The sequence below is a fragment of the Chiloscyllium punctatum genome, chromosome 6 (genome assembly GCF_047496795.1).
Source record: "Chiloscyllium punctatum isolate Juve2018m chromosome 6, sChiPun1.3, whole genome shotgun sequence".
NCBI lineage: Eukaryota > Metazoa > Chordata > Chondrichthyes > Orectolobiformes > Hemiscylliidae > Chiloscyllium > Chiloscyllium punctatum.
In genome coordinates, this window is record NC_092744.1 from 29707488 (window position 1) to 29722954 (window position 15467).

Here is a 15467-nt window from a genome sequence, read left to right on the forward strand (position 1 = left end):
ATAGAGGTCTGTGGATTCTTCAACACCACAATAGCCATATCCAGTTTCTTACGTAACGGGAGATAACATGGGCATTTCTGTTTCAGATAACAGACTCTAGTGGAAACAAAGTCATGTCACTTTGAACTGGTCTTCATTAAATGGAAGAACGTGCAAGACAGAAATATCAAAAAGGTGAATTCTGGAGCAGTTGAGAACTAAACTACTTATATAGAGATGGTGAAATGGCAATTTCTTTTCAATAAGTTATGTAGAGTGAGGGACCAGAGTCCAATGGAATATATCCCAGGAACCTGAAGGAGCTGAATGAGAAATTGTAGGGGCCTTGGAAATTATAATTCAGAGCTGTATTGAGTTTGAAAAGAGTCCCAAGTAGTACCCATTTTTGAAAAGACAGACAAAGCTAATTGAAACAATTACAGGCCAGCATAACAATCTGGATGTTCTAGAATCCTTAACTAGCATGAAATTAGCAGATATTAAGAGAGAATGATATTGAAAAGAATCAGAAGCCATAACCCGAGAGAAATTTCATAGAATGCCTAAAGATGATAACAGATTTGATAGATTGAGGAAATATAGTGAATGTACTAGTTGTTTTCAGATCAACTTCCCCAATATTACCTGGTGTAGTTACAGTATAAAAAGGTTTAGAGAGGGCAGAATTCTTAAAATGCATCAAGAAAAGATTTTTAAGTCAGAACACAGAAGGCCTACAATAGATTGGGTGGTCCTGAACTTAATTTTAGTTAATGCAGTTAGACATATGATTGCAGTATCAGTAGTCAACCAATTTGCAGACCGTGATCATAACTCCATTAGATTCAATATTGTTATGGATTGTTCCTACCAATACTGAAGAATCAGCAGTAAGCCATTTTGCAGACCGTAGTCATAACTCCATTAAGTTTGACATTGTTATGGATTGTTCCCAACAGGGCCACTCAGCTCCTGACCTCATTACAGCCTTGGCCCAAACATGGACAAAACAGCTGGATTCCAGAGGTTAGGTGAAAGTGACAGCCCGTAACATCAAGGCCGCATTCAACTGAGTGTGGTATCATGGATCCCTAGCAAAATTGGAATCAATGGGGATTAAGGGGCAAACTCTCCTCTGGTTGGAGTCATACCTAACGCATCGGAAGATGGCTATGGTTATTGGACATGAATCATCTTACTTTCAGGACATCTCTACAACTGTTCTTCAGGGTAGTGTCCTAGGCCCAACCACATTCAGTTGTTTCATCAATTACCTTCTCTCCATAAGATCAGAAGTAGGGATGCTCACTAATTTTCAACTCCATTCACAACTCCTCCAGTACTGAAGCAGTCCATCTTCAAATGCAACAAGATCTAGACAATATCCAGGCTTGGGCTGACAAGTGGCAAGTAACATCCAGGCCAAATAAATGTCAGGAAATGACCATCTCCAGTAAGAGATAACCTATTCACTGCCCCTTGATATTCAACTGTGTTACATCACTGAATTCCCCAGTATCAGCATTCTTGGGGTTACAATTGACCAGAAACTCAAGTGGACTTGTTATATAAACATCGTGGTTACAAGAGTAGGTCAGAGGCTAGGAATACAGCAGCAAGTAATTCACCTCATGACTCCCCAAAGCCTGTCCACCATCAACAAGGCAGAAGTCAGGATTCTGATGGAATACTCTGCACTTGCTTGGATGGGTGCACTCCAACAATACTCAGAAAGTTTGACACCATCCAGGACAAAGCTGCCTGCTTGACTGATGTCACATCTACAATTTCCACTCCTTCCACCACTGATGTCCAGTATACACTGCTGTGACTATCTACAAGATACACTGCAGAAATTCATCGAAAATTCTTAGACAGCACCCTATAAACCCACAACCACTACCATTAGGAAGGATAAGGGCAGCAGATACATGGGAACACCACAACTTGCAAGTTCTCCTCCAAGTCACTCACCATCCTGACTAAGAAAGACACTGTGTTTCCTTCACTGTTGTGGTGTTAAAATTCTGGAATTCCCTCCCAAAGGGCCTTGTGGGTCAATCTACAGAACGTGGACTGCAGGAGTCCAAGAAGGCAGCTCACCACCACCTTCTCAAGGGTAATAAATGCTGGCCAGTCAGCGATGTCTATGTCCACGAATGAATTTGAAAAAATACTTATCCCAGACTGTTGTATGAGACAACAGAGGAATTAACAAAGTCATTAACAATAATTCTCAATTCCCTTCTGGCCACATGGGACATGTCACAGGACTGAACGGCAGGCAATGGGATACTGTTATTCAAGAAGGGAAGAAGTAATAAGCTAGGAAACTACAGGCAGTCACTCTAACCTTGGTGATGGAGAAAACAATTGGAAGCAATTCTAAAAGATAGAATTAATCTGCACTTGGAGAGGCATGGATTAATCAAGAACAGTCAGCATGGTTTTGTGAAGGAGAGGTCATATCTGACCACCTTGATTACATTTTTCAAAGAGGTGACCAGGTGTGTAGCAGAGAGCATTGCATTTGACACAGATTGCTTGGACTTCAGCAGGACTTTTGATAAGGCCCTGCACGGGAGCCTGACAGCAAAGTTAAGAACCCCTAGGATCCAAGGAAATTTGGCCAATTCAATTTAGAAATGACTGAGTGGTGGGAAGGAGAGGGTGACAGTTGAGGGATATTTACGTGACTGGAAGCCTATGTCCAATGGAGTTCCACAGGGATTAGTGTTGGGATCCTTACTGTTTGCAGTACACATAAATGGTTTAGACTTGAGTATTGGAGGGTTGATCAATAAGTTTGCAGTTAATAAAAACACTGGTGGGGCAGTAAATAGTGAGGATAGCCTTAGATTACTGGATATGGACAGGGTGATCTGTGGCGAGTGAAATTCAATTTGGATAAATGTGAGGTGACAAACTCAAGCAAGGCAAACAAAGCAAGGCAATATATGATGAGCAGTTGGTCCCTCAGAAGCACTGAGGATTACAGGGACCTTGGTGTGCATGTCCACTGGTCCCTTTGTGTAGCAGGACAAGGATACAAAGTATTTGAAAGAGCATATGAGATGCTTGCCATTAGTTTAAGGACAGAGAAATTATGCTGTATAAAATGTTGACGAGAACACAGCTGCAGTAATGTGCGCAGTTCTGGAATTCACATTATAGAAAGGATGTGACAACACTGGAGACGGTCCAGAGGAGATTTACCAGATGTTGCCTGGACTGGTGAGTTTTGTGAGGAGAGATTGCATACACTGGGGTTGTCTTCCTTGGAACACAGCAGAATGAGGAGTGTCATGATTGAGATGCATAAACTTATGAGGGGCATAGCTAGGAGAGACAGAAAAGAACTTTTCCCTTGGTAGAGGGAATCAATGGCATGGAGGCATATACTTAAAATAAGGGGAAGGAGGTTTACAGAGGATATATGAGAAAAAAAAAATTTCAACACCCTAGAGGGTGGTGGGAATCTGGAACAATAAAGATGGTAGAGGCAAAAACTGTCATAACATTTCAGAAGTATTTAGATGCTTACTTTTGGTGTCAAGGCAATCAAAGTTATGGGCAAAGTGCTAGGAAAATGTAATTAGAATGGCTAGGTGGTTGCTTTTGACTGGCACAGACTCAATGGGCTGAAGGGTCTTTTTTTAGTGCTAGAAACCCCATGATTGTATGAGGAGAAACAGCAATAAGACTGATGAGACTCAATGGCATGTGACCATGATATAACATCAATATGTTTCTATATGGAAGAGTTGTTAGACTAGCATAAGAGAAAGGCACTATGAGAAATGTTGCTTTTTACCATGGGTGGAGGGCAAGGCTGATAGGTGTAGGAAATATTGGACGACTAAAGAAATTGAGGTTTTGGTTGAATAAGGAAGCATATGTCAGATATAGACAGCTGGGATTGAGTGAACCCCTAGAAGAGTATAAAGATTAGATTACTTACAGTGTGGAAACAGGCCCTTCGGCCCAACAAGTCCACACCGACCCGCCGAAGCGTAACCCACCCAGACCCATTCCCCTACATTTACCCCTTCACCTAACACTACGGGCAATTTAGCATGGCCAATTCACCTAACCTGCACTGTGGGAGGAAACTGGAGCACCCAGAGGAAACCCACGCAGACACGGGGAGAATGTGCAAACTCCACACAGTCAGTCGCCTGAGGTGGGAACTGAACCCGGGTCTCTGGCACTGTGAGGCAGCAGTGCTAACCACTGTGCCACCGTGCTGCCCTATACCTAAGAGGGAAATCGGGAGGGCAAAAAGGAGACTTGAGATAGCTTTGGCAAATCGGCTGAAGGAGAATCCAAAGGGATTCCACAAATACATTAAGGACAAAAGAGTAACTAGGGACAGAATAAGGCCCCATAAAGATCACCAAGGCTGCATATGTGTGAAACCATAGGAGATGGGGGAGATACTAAATGAGTATTTTGTTTAAAGTGGAGAAGGGTATGGAAGATATATAGAATGTGGGGAAATACATAGTGACATCTTGAAAAATGTCCATATTACAGAGGAGGTGGTGTTCGACAGCTTAAAACGCATAAAGGCGGATAAGTCCCTAGGACCTGATCAGGTGTACCCACGAACATTTTGGGAAGTTAGGCAAGTGACTGCTGGGCCCCTTGCTGAGATACTTGTATCATCAATAGTTACAGGTGAGGTGCCAGAAGACTGGAGGTTGGCGAATGTGGTGCCACTATGTAAGGTGGTAAGGAAAAGCCAGAGAACAATATGTGAGTGAGCCTGACATCAGTGATGGGCAAGTTGTTGGAGGGAATCCTGAGGGATAGAATTTGCATACATTTAGAAAGGCAAAGACTGATTAGGATAGTCAACATTGCTTTGTGCTTCGGAAAGTGTGTCTCACTAACTTAACTGAGTTTTTTGAAGAAGCAATGAAGAGGACTGATGAGATCAAAGCATTTTATTTGGTTCCTTATGGTAGATTAGTTAGCAAGGTTAGATCACATGGGATACAGGGAGAAGCCATTTGGATACAGAACTGGCTCGAAGATAGAAGATAGAGGGTGGAGATGGAGGGTTGCTTTTCCATCTGGAGGCCTGTGATTAGTGGTGTGCCACAAGGATCAGTGCTTGCTCCTCTGCTTTTGTCATTTATTTAAATGATTTGGATATGAACATAGGAGGTATAGTTACTAAGTTTGCAGATGACACCAAAATTGGAGGTGTAGTGGACAGTGAAGAAGATTACCTATGAGTACAATGGAATCTTGATCAGATGGGCCAATGGGCCGAGGAGTGGCAGATGGAGTTTAAATTAATGTGAGGTGCTGCATTTTGGAAAGGCAAATCAGGCAGGACTTACACATTTAACAGTAAGTCCTGGGGTGTGTTGCCAAACAAAGAAACCTTGGGGTACAGGTTCATAGTTCCTTGAAAGTAGATTCGCTGGTAGCTACAATAGTGAAGGCAGCATTTGGTATGTTTGACTTTATTGGTCAATGCGTTGAGTATAGGAGTTGGGAGGTCATGAATTTTTGGAATTCTGGTCTCCCTGCTCTAGGAAGGATGTTGTGAAACTTGAAACTGTTCAGAAAATATTAACAAGGGTGTTGCCAGGGTTGGAGGGTTTGAACCTAGGGAGAGACTGAAGAGACTGGGGCTGTTTTCCCTGGAGCATCAGAGGCTGAGGGGTGACCTTATAGAGTTTTATAGAGTCATGAAGAACATGGATAGGATAAATAGACAAAGTATTTTCTTCAGGGTGGGGAAGTTCAAAACTAGAGGGCATAGATTTAAGGTGAGAGGGGAAAGATCTAAAATCAATGAGAGGGGCAACTTTTCCATACAGCTGTACAGGGTGGTCCATGTATGGAATAAGCTTCCAGAGGAAGTATTGGAGACTGATACAATTACAACATTTGAAAAGCAATTTGGATGAGTATGTGAATAGGAACAGTTTAGAATTTTGTTTAGCATCCCAACAGCATTGAAACAGGCCCTTTAGCCCAACAAGTCCACATCAATCCTCTGAAAAGTTTGTGAGATTTGTAGCTCGGGTGCTCGTTGTTGTGGTTCTGTTCACCGAGCTGGGAATTTGTGTTGCAGACGTTTCGTCCCCTGTCTAGGTGACATCCTCAGTGCTTGGGAGCCCCCTGTGAAGCGCTTCTGTGTTGTTTCCTCTGGCATTTATTGTATAAATATAAATGCCAGGGAAAACAACACAGAAGCGCTTCACAGGAGGTTCCCAAGCACTGAGGATGTCACCTAGACATCCCCAGCTCGGAGAATAGAACCACAACAACCCTCTGAAAAATAACCCACCTAAATCCATTTCCCCACCCTATATTTACCCCAGACTGATGCACCTAACCTGCACATCCTTGAACACTATGGGCAATTTAGCATAGCCAATTCACCTAACCTGCACATCTTTTGGACTGTGGGAGGAAACCGGAGCACCTGGAGGACACCCACACAGACACAGGGAGAATGTGCAAACTCTACACAGGTTGCTCAAGGCTGGAATCAAACCCAGGTGCCTGGTGCTGTGAGGCAGCAGTGCTAACCACTGAGCCACCATACCATCCAAAAGGGGATATGGGCTAAACGCTGGCAAATGGGACAAGATTTATTTGGGATATCTGGTCAGCATGGTCCATGCTGCATATCTCTATGTACCTAATAGTGGAGATAGTAACACTTAAAAGTGGCAGTTTACGTGCTTAAAACATCCTCCCTGTTTGTATTTATCTTCCTGATATTGAATGGCAGAATAAACAAAGCTAGGAGGGCAAGGGATCACAGATTGCAACTGGTCCTTCACACGAAATGTAATCAATAGACTTCCAGGAAATATAACAGTGATAAAGAAAACCTTGCTGTCATGCCGCAGTGAGTTAGAAAGTTTGAGAAAGTGACATAACATGCAAAGCGAGGCCAGGTACTCAGGAAGTTATAACAGATTTGATTCCCCGTTTAAAGCAAAAAGGTTATTCCTGGGTAACTCATCCTTAGCGTTACCGTGTAGGCATTTCAAATGGTTATTTCCTCCTGTCACTTCAGGAGGGTCATAAACGTAAAGAATGAAGAAACTAATTTGACAGAATGCCAGAGAGTAACGAATCGCCTGCACCGGGACAAAATTCCTAGCAGCATTTAATCATATTTAACGTGACTGAACAAATGATAAGCGTTTACCTTCACCGAGCCCCGCGGTAGAGAGGGCATAGCCAAGTACAACACAAAAACCAGGTACATCACCACGATACTGTGAGTCACCATATCCTCCTTCAAACCAAACAGTTGGACAAAAGCACTGAGAACCTCGGGGAGCCACAAGCCCAAGCCCAGGGTCAACAGGAATGAAAACAGGACCATGAAGGCCATCTGCACATAGGAGGTCTTGGACATCTCGCCGCCGCCCTGGGCAGGGCTCCGCTCCACAACAACGTAACTGCTCTGTCCTCGGAGTCCCTACCGCAGCTCAGGATTCATTCCCCCTCCCACTCCGCTCTACAAACCACTCAATCCGGACGAAGAATGAGATCACTTCCGTGTGTAAAATCTTATGAAAACGTTACTGTATCTGCTCACCAACAGGAGTGTGACAGACCGCAAGTCCACTGACACGGCGAGGGAATGCTTTCCGATCGTTCATCATAATTGAACACTTCGGCTAACTAGTTTAAGACAGTTTGGTGATTTAGTGAAAATAGGAGCAGACCACTGAGCCTCTCCAGTTTATTCCGCTTGGCTGACCACATCTTCACACCATCCACCCACAACCCATCACAAAAATCCAACACTCAACTTTGACGTTTGCCAACCCGAAATAAACAGTTCTGGATTTATTACTCTTTGAAAGAAAGACTTCCCACTTCCATGGTGCTTCTCCTCCTGTCGGTACATCTCAAAAGCCCACTACTTCTATGAAGCACTTTTGAAAAGCTGTACGAAAAGTATTTGCACGTAACAAAATCCCACAGGCAGCATGCCATGTGATAATGAACAGGGATTGAGAGTAAATCCCCACAACCCTATATGCAACGCAAGAGAAAAATCATAGGCTTATTGAATTTTTTTTCATTTTATTTGAACATTACTAGATGTTAAAATATTGAAAATAATGGTCTACTTCAAATCCCTAGACTGTGACACTGATTCTACGCTCCCCAACCAGAAAAACAATCCTCCCTGTCCAAACTCAATAGAATTTTATATGTTTCAATCAGATTCCTTCTCATTCTTCTAAATTCTAGTGAATACAGGCCCAGTCAAACCAACATTTCCTCACAGGACAATCTTGCCATCCCCAGCATCAATCTACTGAACCTCTGCTTCTATGGCTCATGTATCCTTTCTTAGGTAAACAGACCAAAACTGCATGCAATACTCCACGTGCAGGCTCACCAAAGTGATCCATATAACGGCAGTACGACATTCTTACTTCTGAACTCAAGTCTGCTTGCAGTGAAGGCCAACAGACCATTTGCCTTCATAATTGCTTACAGCACCTACCTGGTTACTGTAATTGATGGTGTACAAAGACACACCCAGATGCATTTGTACATCCTAAACCGAAACAGAAATTGCTGGAAAGATCAGCAGGTCTGGCAATGTGAATGTACAAATGCTGAACAAAAAAAAACTCAGAACAGCAGATGCTGGACATCAGAAACAAAAACAGAAATTGTTGGAAAAGCTCCGGTCTGGCAGCATCTGTGAATAGAAAGCAGAGTTAACATTTCAGTTCTGAAGAAGGGTCACAAGGCCCAAAATTTTAACTCTGCTTTCTCTCCACAGATGCTGCCAAACCGGAGCTTTTCCAACAAAGTTGCATGTTTCTGTTCTTGTTTCTGATTTCCAGCATCTGCTGTTCTGAGGGTTTTTTTGTTCAGCATTTGTACATCCACATTTCCCAATATATGACTATTTAAACAATACTCTGCCTTACCTTTTTTTTTACAAGGGATTGTATAATGTCACATTTAGCTACATTGTACTGCACCTGCCATGTGTCTGTTCACTCACTCAAGGGAGGAAGGCAGAAGTCAGGAAACTATAGACAGTCAGCCTGACCTTAGTCATTAGTAGGATTTTGAAATCCATTATTAAGGATGGGATTGTAGAGTACTTGGAAGTGCATGATAAAACAGGACAGAGTCAGCATGGCTTTGTCAGGGGAAGGTCATGCCTGACAAATCTGATAAAATTCTTTGAGGAGGTAATGAGCAAATTAGACAAAGGAGAGCCATTGACATGATCTGGTTGGATTTCTAGAAGGTCTTTGGTAAGGTGCCACACAAGAGGCTACGAAATAAGACAAGCCCACAGTGTTTGGGGCAAGGTTCTGACATGGATAGAGGATTCGCTGACTGGCAAAAACCAGAAAGTGGAGGTAAAGGTGTATTTTTCTGGATGGCAGCGAGAGGCTAGTTCTGCAGGGGTCGGTGTTGGGACGATAGCTATTCATGTTCTATATTAACAAACTGGACAAAGGCACTGAAGACATTTTGCTAAGTTTGCAAATGGCACAAAGAAAGATGGAGAGACAGGTAGTGTTGAGGAAATGGGCAGGCTGCAGAAGGACTTATTCATAAGTATGTAAGTTAGCTTGCTTCACTGATGATGTTACCTAGTCACAAACATCTGAAAACAAACATTCCAGCTCAGCAAGCCAACTTATCAACCTGAGCTACAAATCTTCTCAAAGGTCGCTAGGACTTAGTCATAGTCAGGAAGTGGGAAAATAAGTGGCAGATGGAATACAATGTGCAAAAGCGTAGGTTGTACATTTTGATAGGAAGAATAGACTATTTTCTAAACAGGAGAAATGCCATGGAAATCTAAAATGCAAAGGGACTTGGGAGTCCTAGTTCAGGATTCTCTTAAATGTTAACATGCAGGTTCAGTTGTGTGGTTAGGAAGGCAAATGTAATGTTGGGATTCATTTCAACAAGGCTAGAAAACAAGAGCAGAAATGTACCACTGAGGCTGTGTAAGACTCTAATCAGACTGCATTTGGAATATTATGAGCAGTTTGGGGCCCAGTGTCTAACAAAAGACATGCTGGTGAATATGGGGAGTCAAAGAAGGTTTACAAGAATGATCCTGGGAATGAAGGGCTTGGCATGTGTCAATTTCCATGTTCCCTGCAATTTTACTTTCATATTTTTCACCCTCTTGATCAATCATTCTGCCCTCTTTTGGTGAATTTTAAAATATTCCCAATTCTCAGATTTGCATTTTCTGGCAGTTTTGTGTCTCCTGTTTGGCTGTAATACTATCTCTAATTTCTTTTCTTAGTTATGGGTGACCCACCTTGCCTGTTTCCTTTTTGACAACAGGCAAGATTGAATAATTGCTGCAATTCATATCCACATTCTTTAAATATAAACCATGGTATCCACTATCAACCCTTTTAGTCAGGTTCCCAATCTGCACCTTTTTCCCTCTTAGTTCCCTTTATATTTAGGACCTCAGTTTCAGATTTAACTACTTCACTCTCCATCTTAATGAAGAGTTCTATTGTATAATGGTCACTATTCCTCGAGGAACCTGTGCCACAAGATTGTGAATTAATCCTTTCTTGTTGCATTGTACCCATCCTAGAATATGCTGTTCTCCAACTGGCTCCTCAGTGTTTTGGTCTGAAAAAACACCATGTGCACATTACAGGAAATCGTTCTGTAGTCACTCATGATTACAGTTGCAGCCTGAGGTTTTTCTTTATTGCCTTCCTTTAAATCTCCACTATTGACAATGGCCTAATGGTATTGTCATAGATCTCTTAATACAGAAACCCAGGTCACGCCCTGGTGACACAGGTTCAAATCCTGCCATAGCAAATGGTGGAATTTGAATTCAAAAAAAATCTGGTATTAAGATCTAATAATGACCATGAAACCATTGCCGATTGTTGGAAAAACCACTTAGTTCACTAAAGTCTTTCAGAGAGGGAAATCTGGCATGCATGTGACTCCAGACCCACTGCAATATGGTTGACTCTCAACTGCCTGCTATGCAATTAGAGATGGGCAATAAATATTGGCCTGGCCAGTGATTTCCATGCTCGCATGAATGATAACAAATCAACAACCCTGGGGCTTGTTACATTTAGGTCAGCATGGTAGCTCAGTGGTTAGCACTGCTGCTCCACAGCACCAGACACTCTGATTTGATTCCAGCCTTGGGTAACTGTATGTAGAGCATTTGTATGTTCTCTCCATGTCTGAGTGGATTTCCACTAGGTGCTCCGGTTTCCTCCCATAGTCCAAAGATGTACAGGTTAGTTGGATTAGCCATGCTAAGTTGTCCAGAGTGCCCAAAGGTGTGCACGCTAGGTGGATTAGCCATGGGAAATGAAAGGTTAAAGAGATAGGGTAAGAGTCTGGGTGGGATGCTTTTAGTGGATCAGAGTGGTCTTGATGGGCTGAATAACCTCTTTCAGTACTGTAGCGATTCTATGCTTCTACAGACAATCCCCAACAATGTTTTCTGTCTCATGGTGTTTTTGTTTTCAGCATCTGTACAGATTCAATGTCATGATTTTCCGAGCCAATATCTTTCCTTAGTATTGCCTGAATTGTCTTTAATAAAAATGCTATCCCACTTCCTTTCCCTTTTCATCTGTACTTCCTAAATAATGAATACCCCATATTTTTCCATTCCCATGCTCAGTCACCCTGCAGCTGGATCTCCATAATTGTAACAATACCATTACCATTTATATCTATTTGTGCTGCTAATTAGTAAGGCACAGGAAAAGACACTTCTGCCCATCAAGTCTGCACTGGTCAAAACCAAGGACCAAACTATTCTAATTCCACTTTCCAGCACTGAATCCATATCCTTTCTTTGAAGAAGTAACTAACAACAGAACTATAGGGGAACCTGTAAATATGGCATATTGAGATTTCCAGAGGCATTTGAAAAGGTGCTACATCGATGATTATTTTATGCAGTAAGAGCTCTTGGTGTAATATATAAATTCAGAGGAAAAGTTAGCAAACAGGAAACAGACAGTAGGCATAAATGTGTCATTTCTGGATTAATAAGTAATTGCTTTGCTGGGTTGATGTAATGTGTAGATGGGGATCAGTACTGTGACCTCCACTTACAACCTATTTTAACGAGTTGGATGAGGAGACCTTAGGCATGATTTCAAACTTTGCTAAAGATGCAAAAATAAGCAGTAAATTAACTTGTCAAGAGGACATAAGTAGTCTCTAAAGATGAATAGATTTTAAATCTTCATTATTGTGGATTTGCCATGCATTACAACACAAACATTTTTGGCTTGTTTTTAAGCTTGTTAATCATCTTATCTTTATTTTGCAGTGTGACCTCATTCGTTTTTCTCTTATGTTTTTTCAGTTTTCTACTTTTGCTTCTTGCCTTTCTGGCTTTTGTTTCTATTCTTGTTTCACTATTCATTATTGCCATGCTCAGGTTTCCTGCTATTCCAGATAAACCCAAATCCCTCACATCCCCAGAGATATTTGTCCCAATCCTGCCCAGATGCAATCCATCCTGCTTATACTGGTTCCACAGAACTAGTTCCAATATCCCAGGAATCTGAACGATCCCTCATTCATTTCCCCAGCCACATATCCATCCGATATGGTCTGTTATTTCTACTCTCACTGGAATATGACACCAATAATAATTCTGAGCCATCTATACACCTCTCGCATTAGAGATCTTATTTCTGGTAGTAAGCTCCCAGTAAAGCAATTCTTTCCCTGTCAGCCCTGAATTCCCACTTTGCCCCAAATTTCCATACTCACTCTCTCTCAGTCTCACTCCAGCGAAGTCTCCCTCATTCTAACTGCACAGCTTACTCTGACCTTGGCTACATATAATAAAGAAAACAATCATCCTCATGGTTCTGCATTTATTTTTAAAGTAGTATCACCAGACAAACTAAGAAGCAGGCGTAGGCTATTTGACCGTTGGACTTGCTTTGTCATTGATTTGATTTGATTTATTGTAATGTATATTTTGTTACAAAATACAGTAAAAGGTATTGCATCGTGTCACCACATTCTGGCACCATTTCAAAGTACAGAACAAAAAACAAATGGTAGAACATAAAGGCAGAAAAATGAAGAAAAAAGGAACAAGTGTTCAACTTTACAGTCCTTCTTGTTAAGTGCTCCACCATGGGTCAATGGGCCTGATGGCCAGGCACAAGTCCCCTTCACCCTGCCACTATCGCTGGAATATAAGTTGCCACACTTCAGCACCATCTCACCTCCACTAACGCCCTCACCACTATGAGCCCTCAACAATGCAGATGCAAATGACACTGCCGGATACCGGACTGGCCCAAACTCAACTGTGCTGCCACCACGAGTCCACTTCTGGCCTACCTCACCAATGCAGCCTTTGCTGGTGTCATCTAGTCTTATACTCACCCCTGCCATCACCTCCACAAATCTGCACCAGACGCAAACACCGCTGGGAACCCAAAATCACCTCCACCACAGCAGCCATAAAGCGGTGCCAGAACCACCTCAACAATGCTAAATTTCTGCCAGGAAATCAAACTCGCCTCTGACCCTGCCACACTTGGCCCACTTGCCACTGCCGATGCCGTCACTGTGCCTAAGTTCTTCAACAAGAGATAAGTTAAAAAAAAGAAAATAAATGAGAAAAGAAAGAGAGGAAAAAAACTAAAGAAATAAAATAAAGAAAGCAGACAACCTCTGGCTTAGAAACCCGACTTTACTGTCATCTGACAAAATGTCCAGATTACAGAGGAGGAAGTGCTGGATGTCTTGAAATGTTTAAAGGTGGATAAATCGCCAGGATCTGATCAGGTGTACCTGAGAACTCTGTGGGAAGCTAGAGAAGTGATTGCTGGGCCTCTTGCTGAGATATTTGTATCACCGATAGTCACAAGTGAGGTGCCGGAAGACTGGAGGTTGGCAAACGTGGTGCCACTGTTTTAGAAGGGTGGTAAAGACAAGCCAGAGAACTATAGACCGGTGAGTTGTTGGAGGGAATCTTGAGGGACAGGATGTACATATATTTAGAAAAGCAAGGACTGATTCAGGATAGTCAACATGGCTTTGTCCATGGGAAATCATATCTCACAAACTTGATTGAGTTTTTTGAAGAAGTAACAAAGAAGATTGATGAGGGCAGAGCAGTAGATATGATCTATATGGACTTCAGTAAGGCGTTCGACAAGATTCCCCATGGGAGACTGGTTAGCAAGGTTAGATCTCATGGAATACAAGGAGAACTAACCATTTGAATACAGAACTGGCTCAAAAGTAGAAGACAGAGGGTGGTGGTGGAGGGTTGTTTTTCAGACTGGAGGCCTGTGACCAGTGGAGTGCCACAAGGATAGGTGTTGGCCCTCTAATTTTTGTCATTAACATGAATGATTTGGATGCGAGCATAAGAGGTACAGTTAGTAAGTTTGCAGACGACACCAAAATTGGAGGTGAGTGGACAGCGAAGAGGGTTACCTCAGATCACATCAGAATCTGGACCAGGTGAGCCAATGGGCTGAGAAGTGGCAGATGGAGTTTAATTCAGATAAATGCGACGTGCTGCATTTTGGGAAAGCAAATCTTAGCAGGATTTATACACTTAATAGTAAGGTCCTCGGGAGTGTTGCTGAACAAAGAGACCTTGGAGTGCAGGTTCATAGCTTCTTGAAAGTGGAGTCATGGGTAGATAGGCTAGTGGAGAAGGTGTTTGGTATGCTTTCCTTTATTGGTCAGAGCATTGAGTGCAGGAGTTGGGAGGTTATGTTGTGACAGTACAGGACATTGGTTAGGTCACTGTTGGAATATTGCATGTAATTCTGGTCTCCTTCCTATCGGAAAGATGCTGTGAAACTTGAAAGGGTTCAGGAAAGATTTACAAGGATGTTGCCAGGGTTGGAAGATCTGAGCTACAGGGAGAGGCTGAACAGGCTGGGGCTGTTTTCCCTGGAGCGTCAGAGGCTGAGGGGTGACCTTATAGAGGTTTACAAAATTATAAGGGGCATGGATAGGATAAATAGACAAAGTTTTTTCCCTGGGGTCAGGGTGTCCAGAACTAGAGGGGGCATAGGTTTAGGGTGAGAGGGGAAAAGATATAAAAGAGACCTAAGGGGCAATGTTTTCACGCAGAGGGTGGTACGTGTATGGAATGAGCTGCCAGAGGATGTGGTGGAGGCTGGTACAATTGCAACATTTAAGAGACATTTGGATGGGTTTATGAATAAGAAGGATTTGGAGGGGTATGGGCCAGGCGCTAGCAAGTGGGACTAGATTGGGTTGGGATATCTGGTGGGCATGGACGGGTTGGACCGAAGGGTCTGTTTCCATGCTGTACATCTCTATGACTCTGTGACTGGAAGATCATGGCTGATCTGATCACAACCTCAAATAGAGCCAAAGTGTCATAGAGTCATACAACACAGACACAGACCCTTTGGCTCACCTCAGTTTTCCGAAATAGGTCCCACTTGCCTGCGTTTGGCTTATATCCCTCTGAA

The 15467-nt window shown here is 42.6% G+C and overlaps 1 protein-coding gene across 2 annotated transcripts in view; it reads right to left on the reverse strand.

The window, feature by feature from the left end:
- LOC140478821 (D-beta-hydroxybutyrate dehydrogenase, mitochondrial-like) overlaps positions 1-7485 on the reverse strand; it is a 39752-nt gene extending 32267 nt beyond the window's left edge. The window contains exon 1 of one of the 2 annotated variants that reach the window (XM_072572234.1): positions 7166-7278. Coding sequence is in view for 1 of the 2 variants with exons in the window: in XM_072572233.1 (XP_072428334.1) it covers positions 7166-7378 (213 nt within the window). In the remaining variant the exon portion in view is untranslated. Of the gene's footprint in view, positions 1-7165 lie in introns of both variants that reach the window. The other variant, XM_072572233.1, reaches the window with a different exon arrangement.
- Between the last annotated feature and the right edge of the window lie 7982 nt (positions 7486-15467).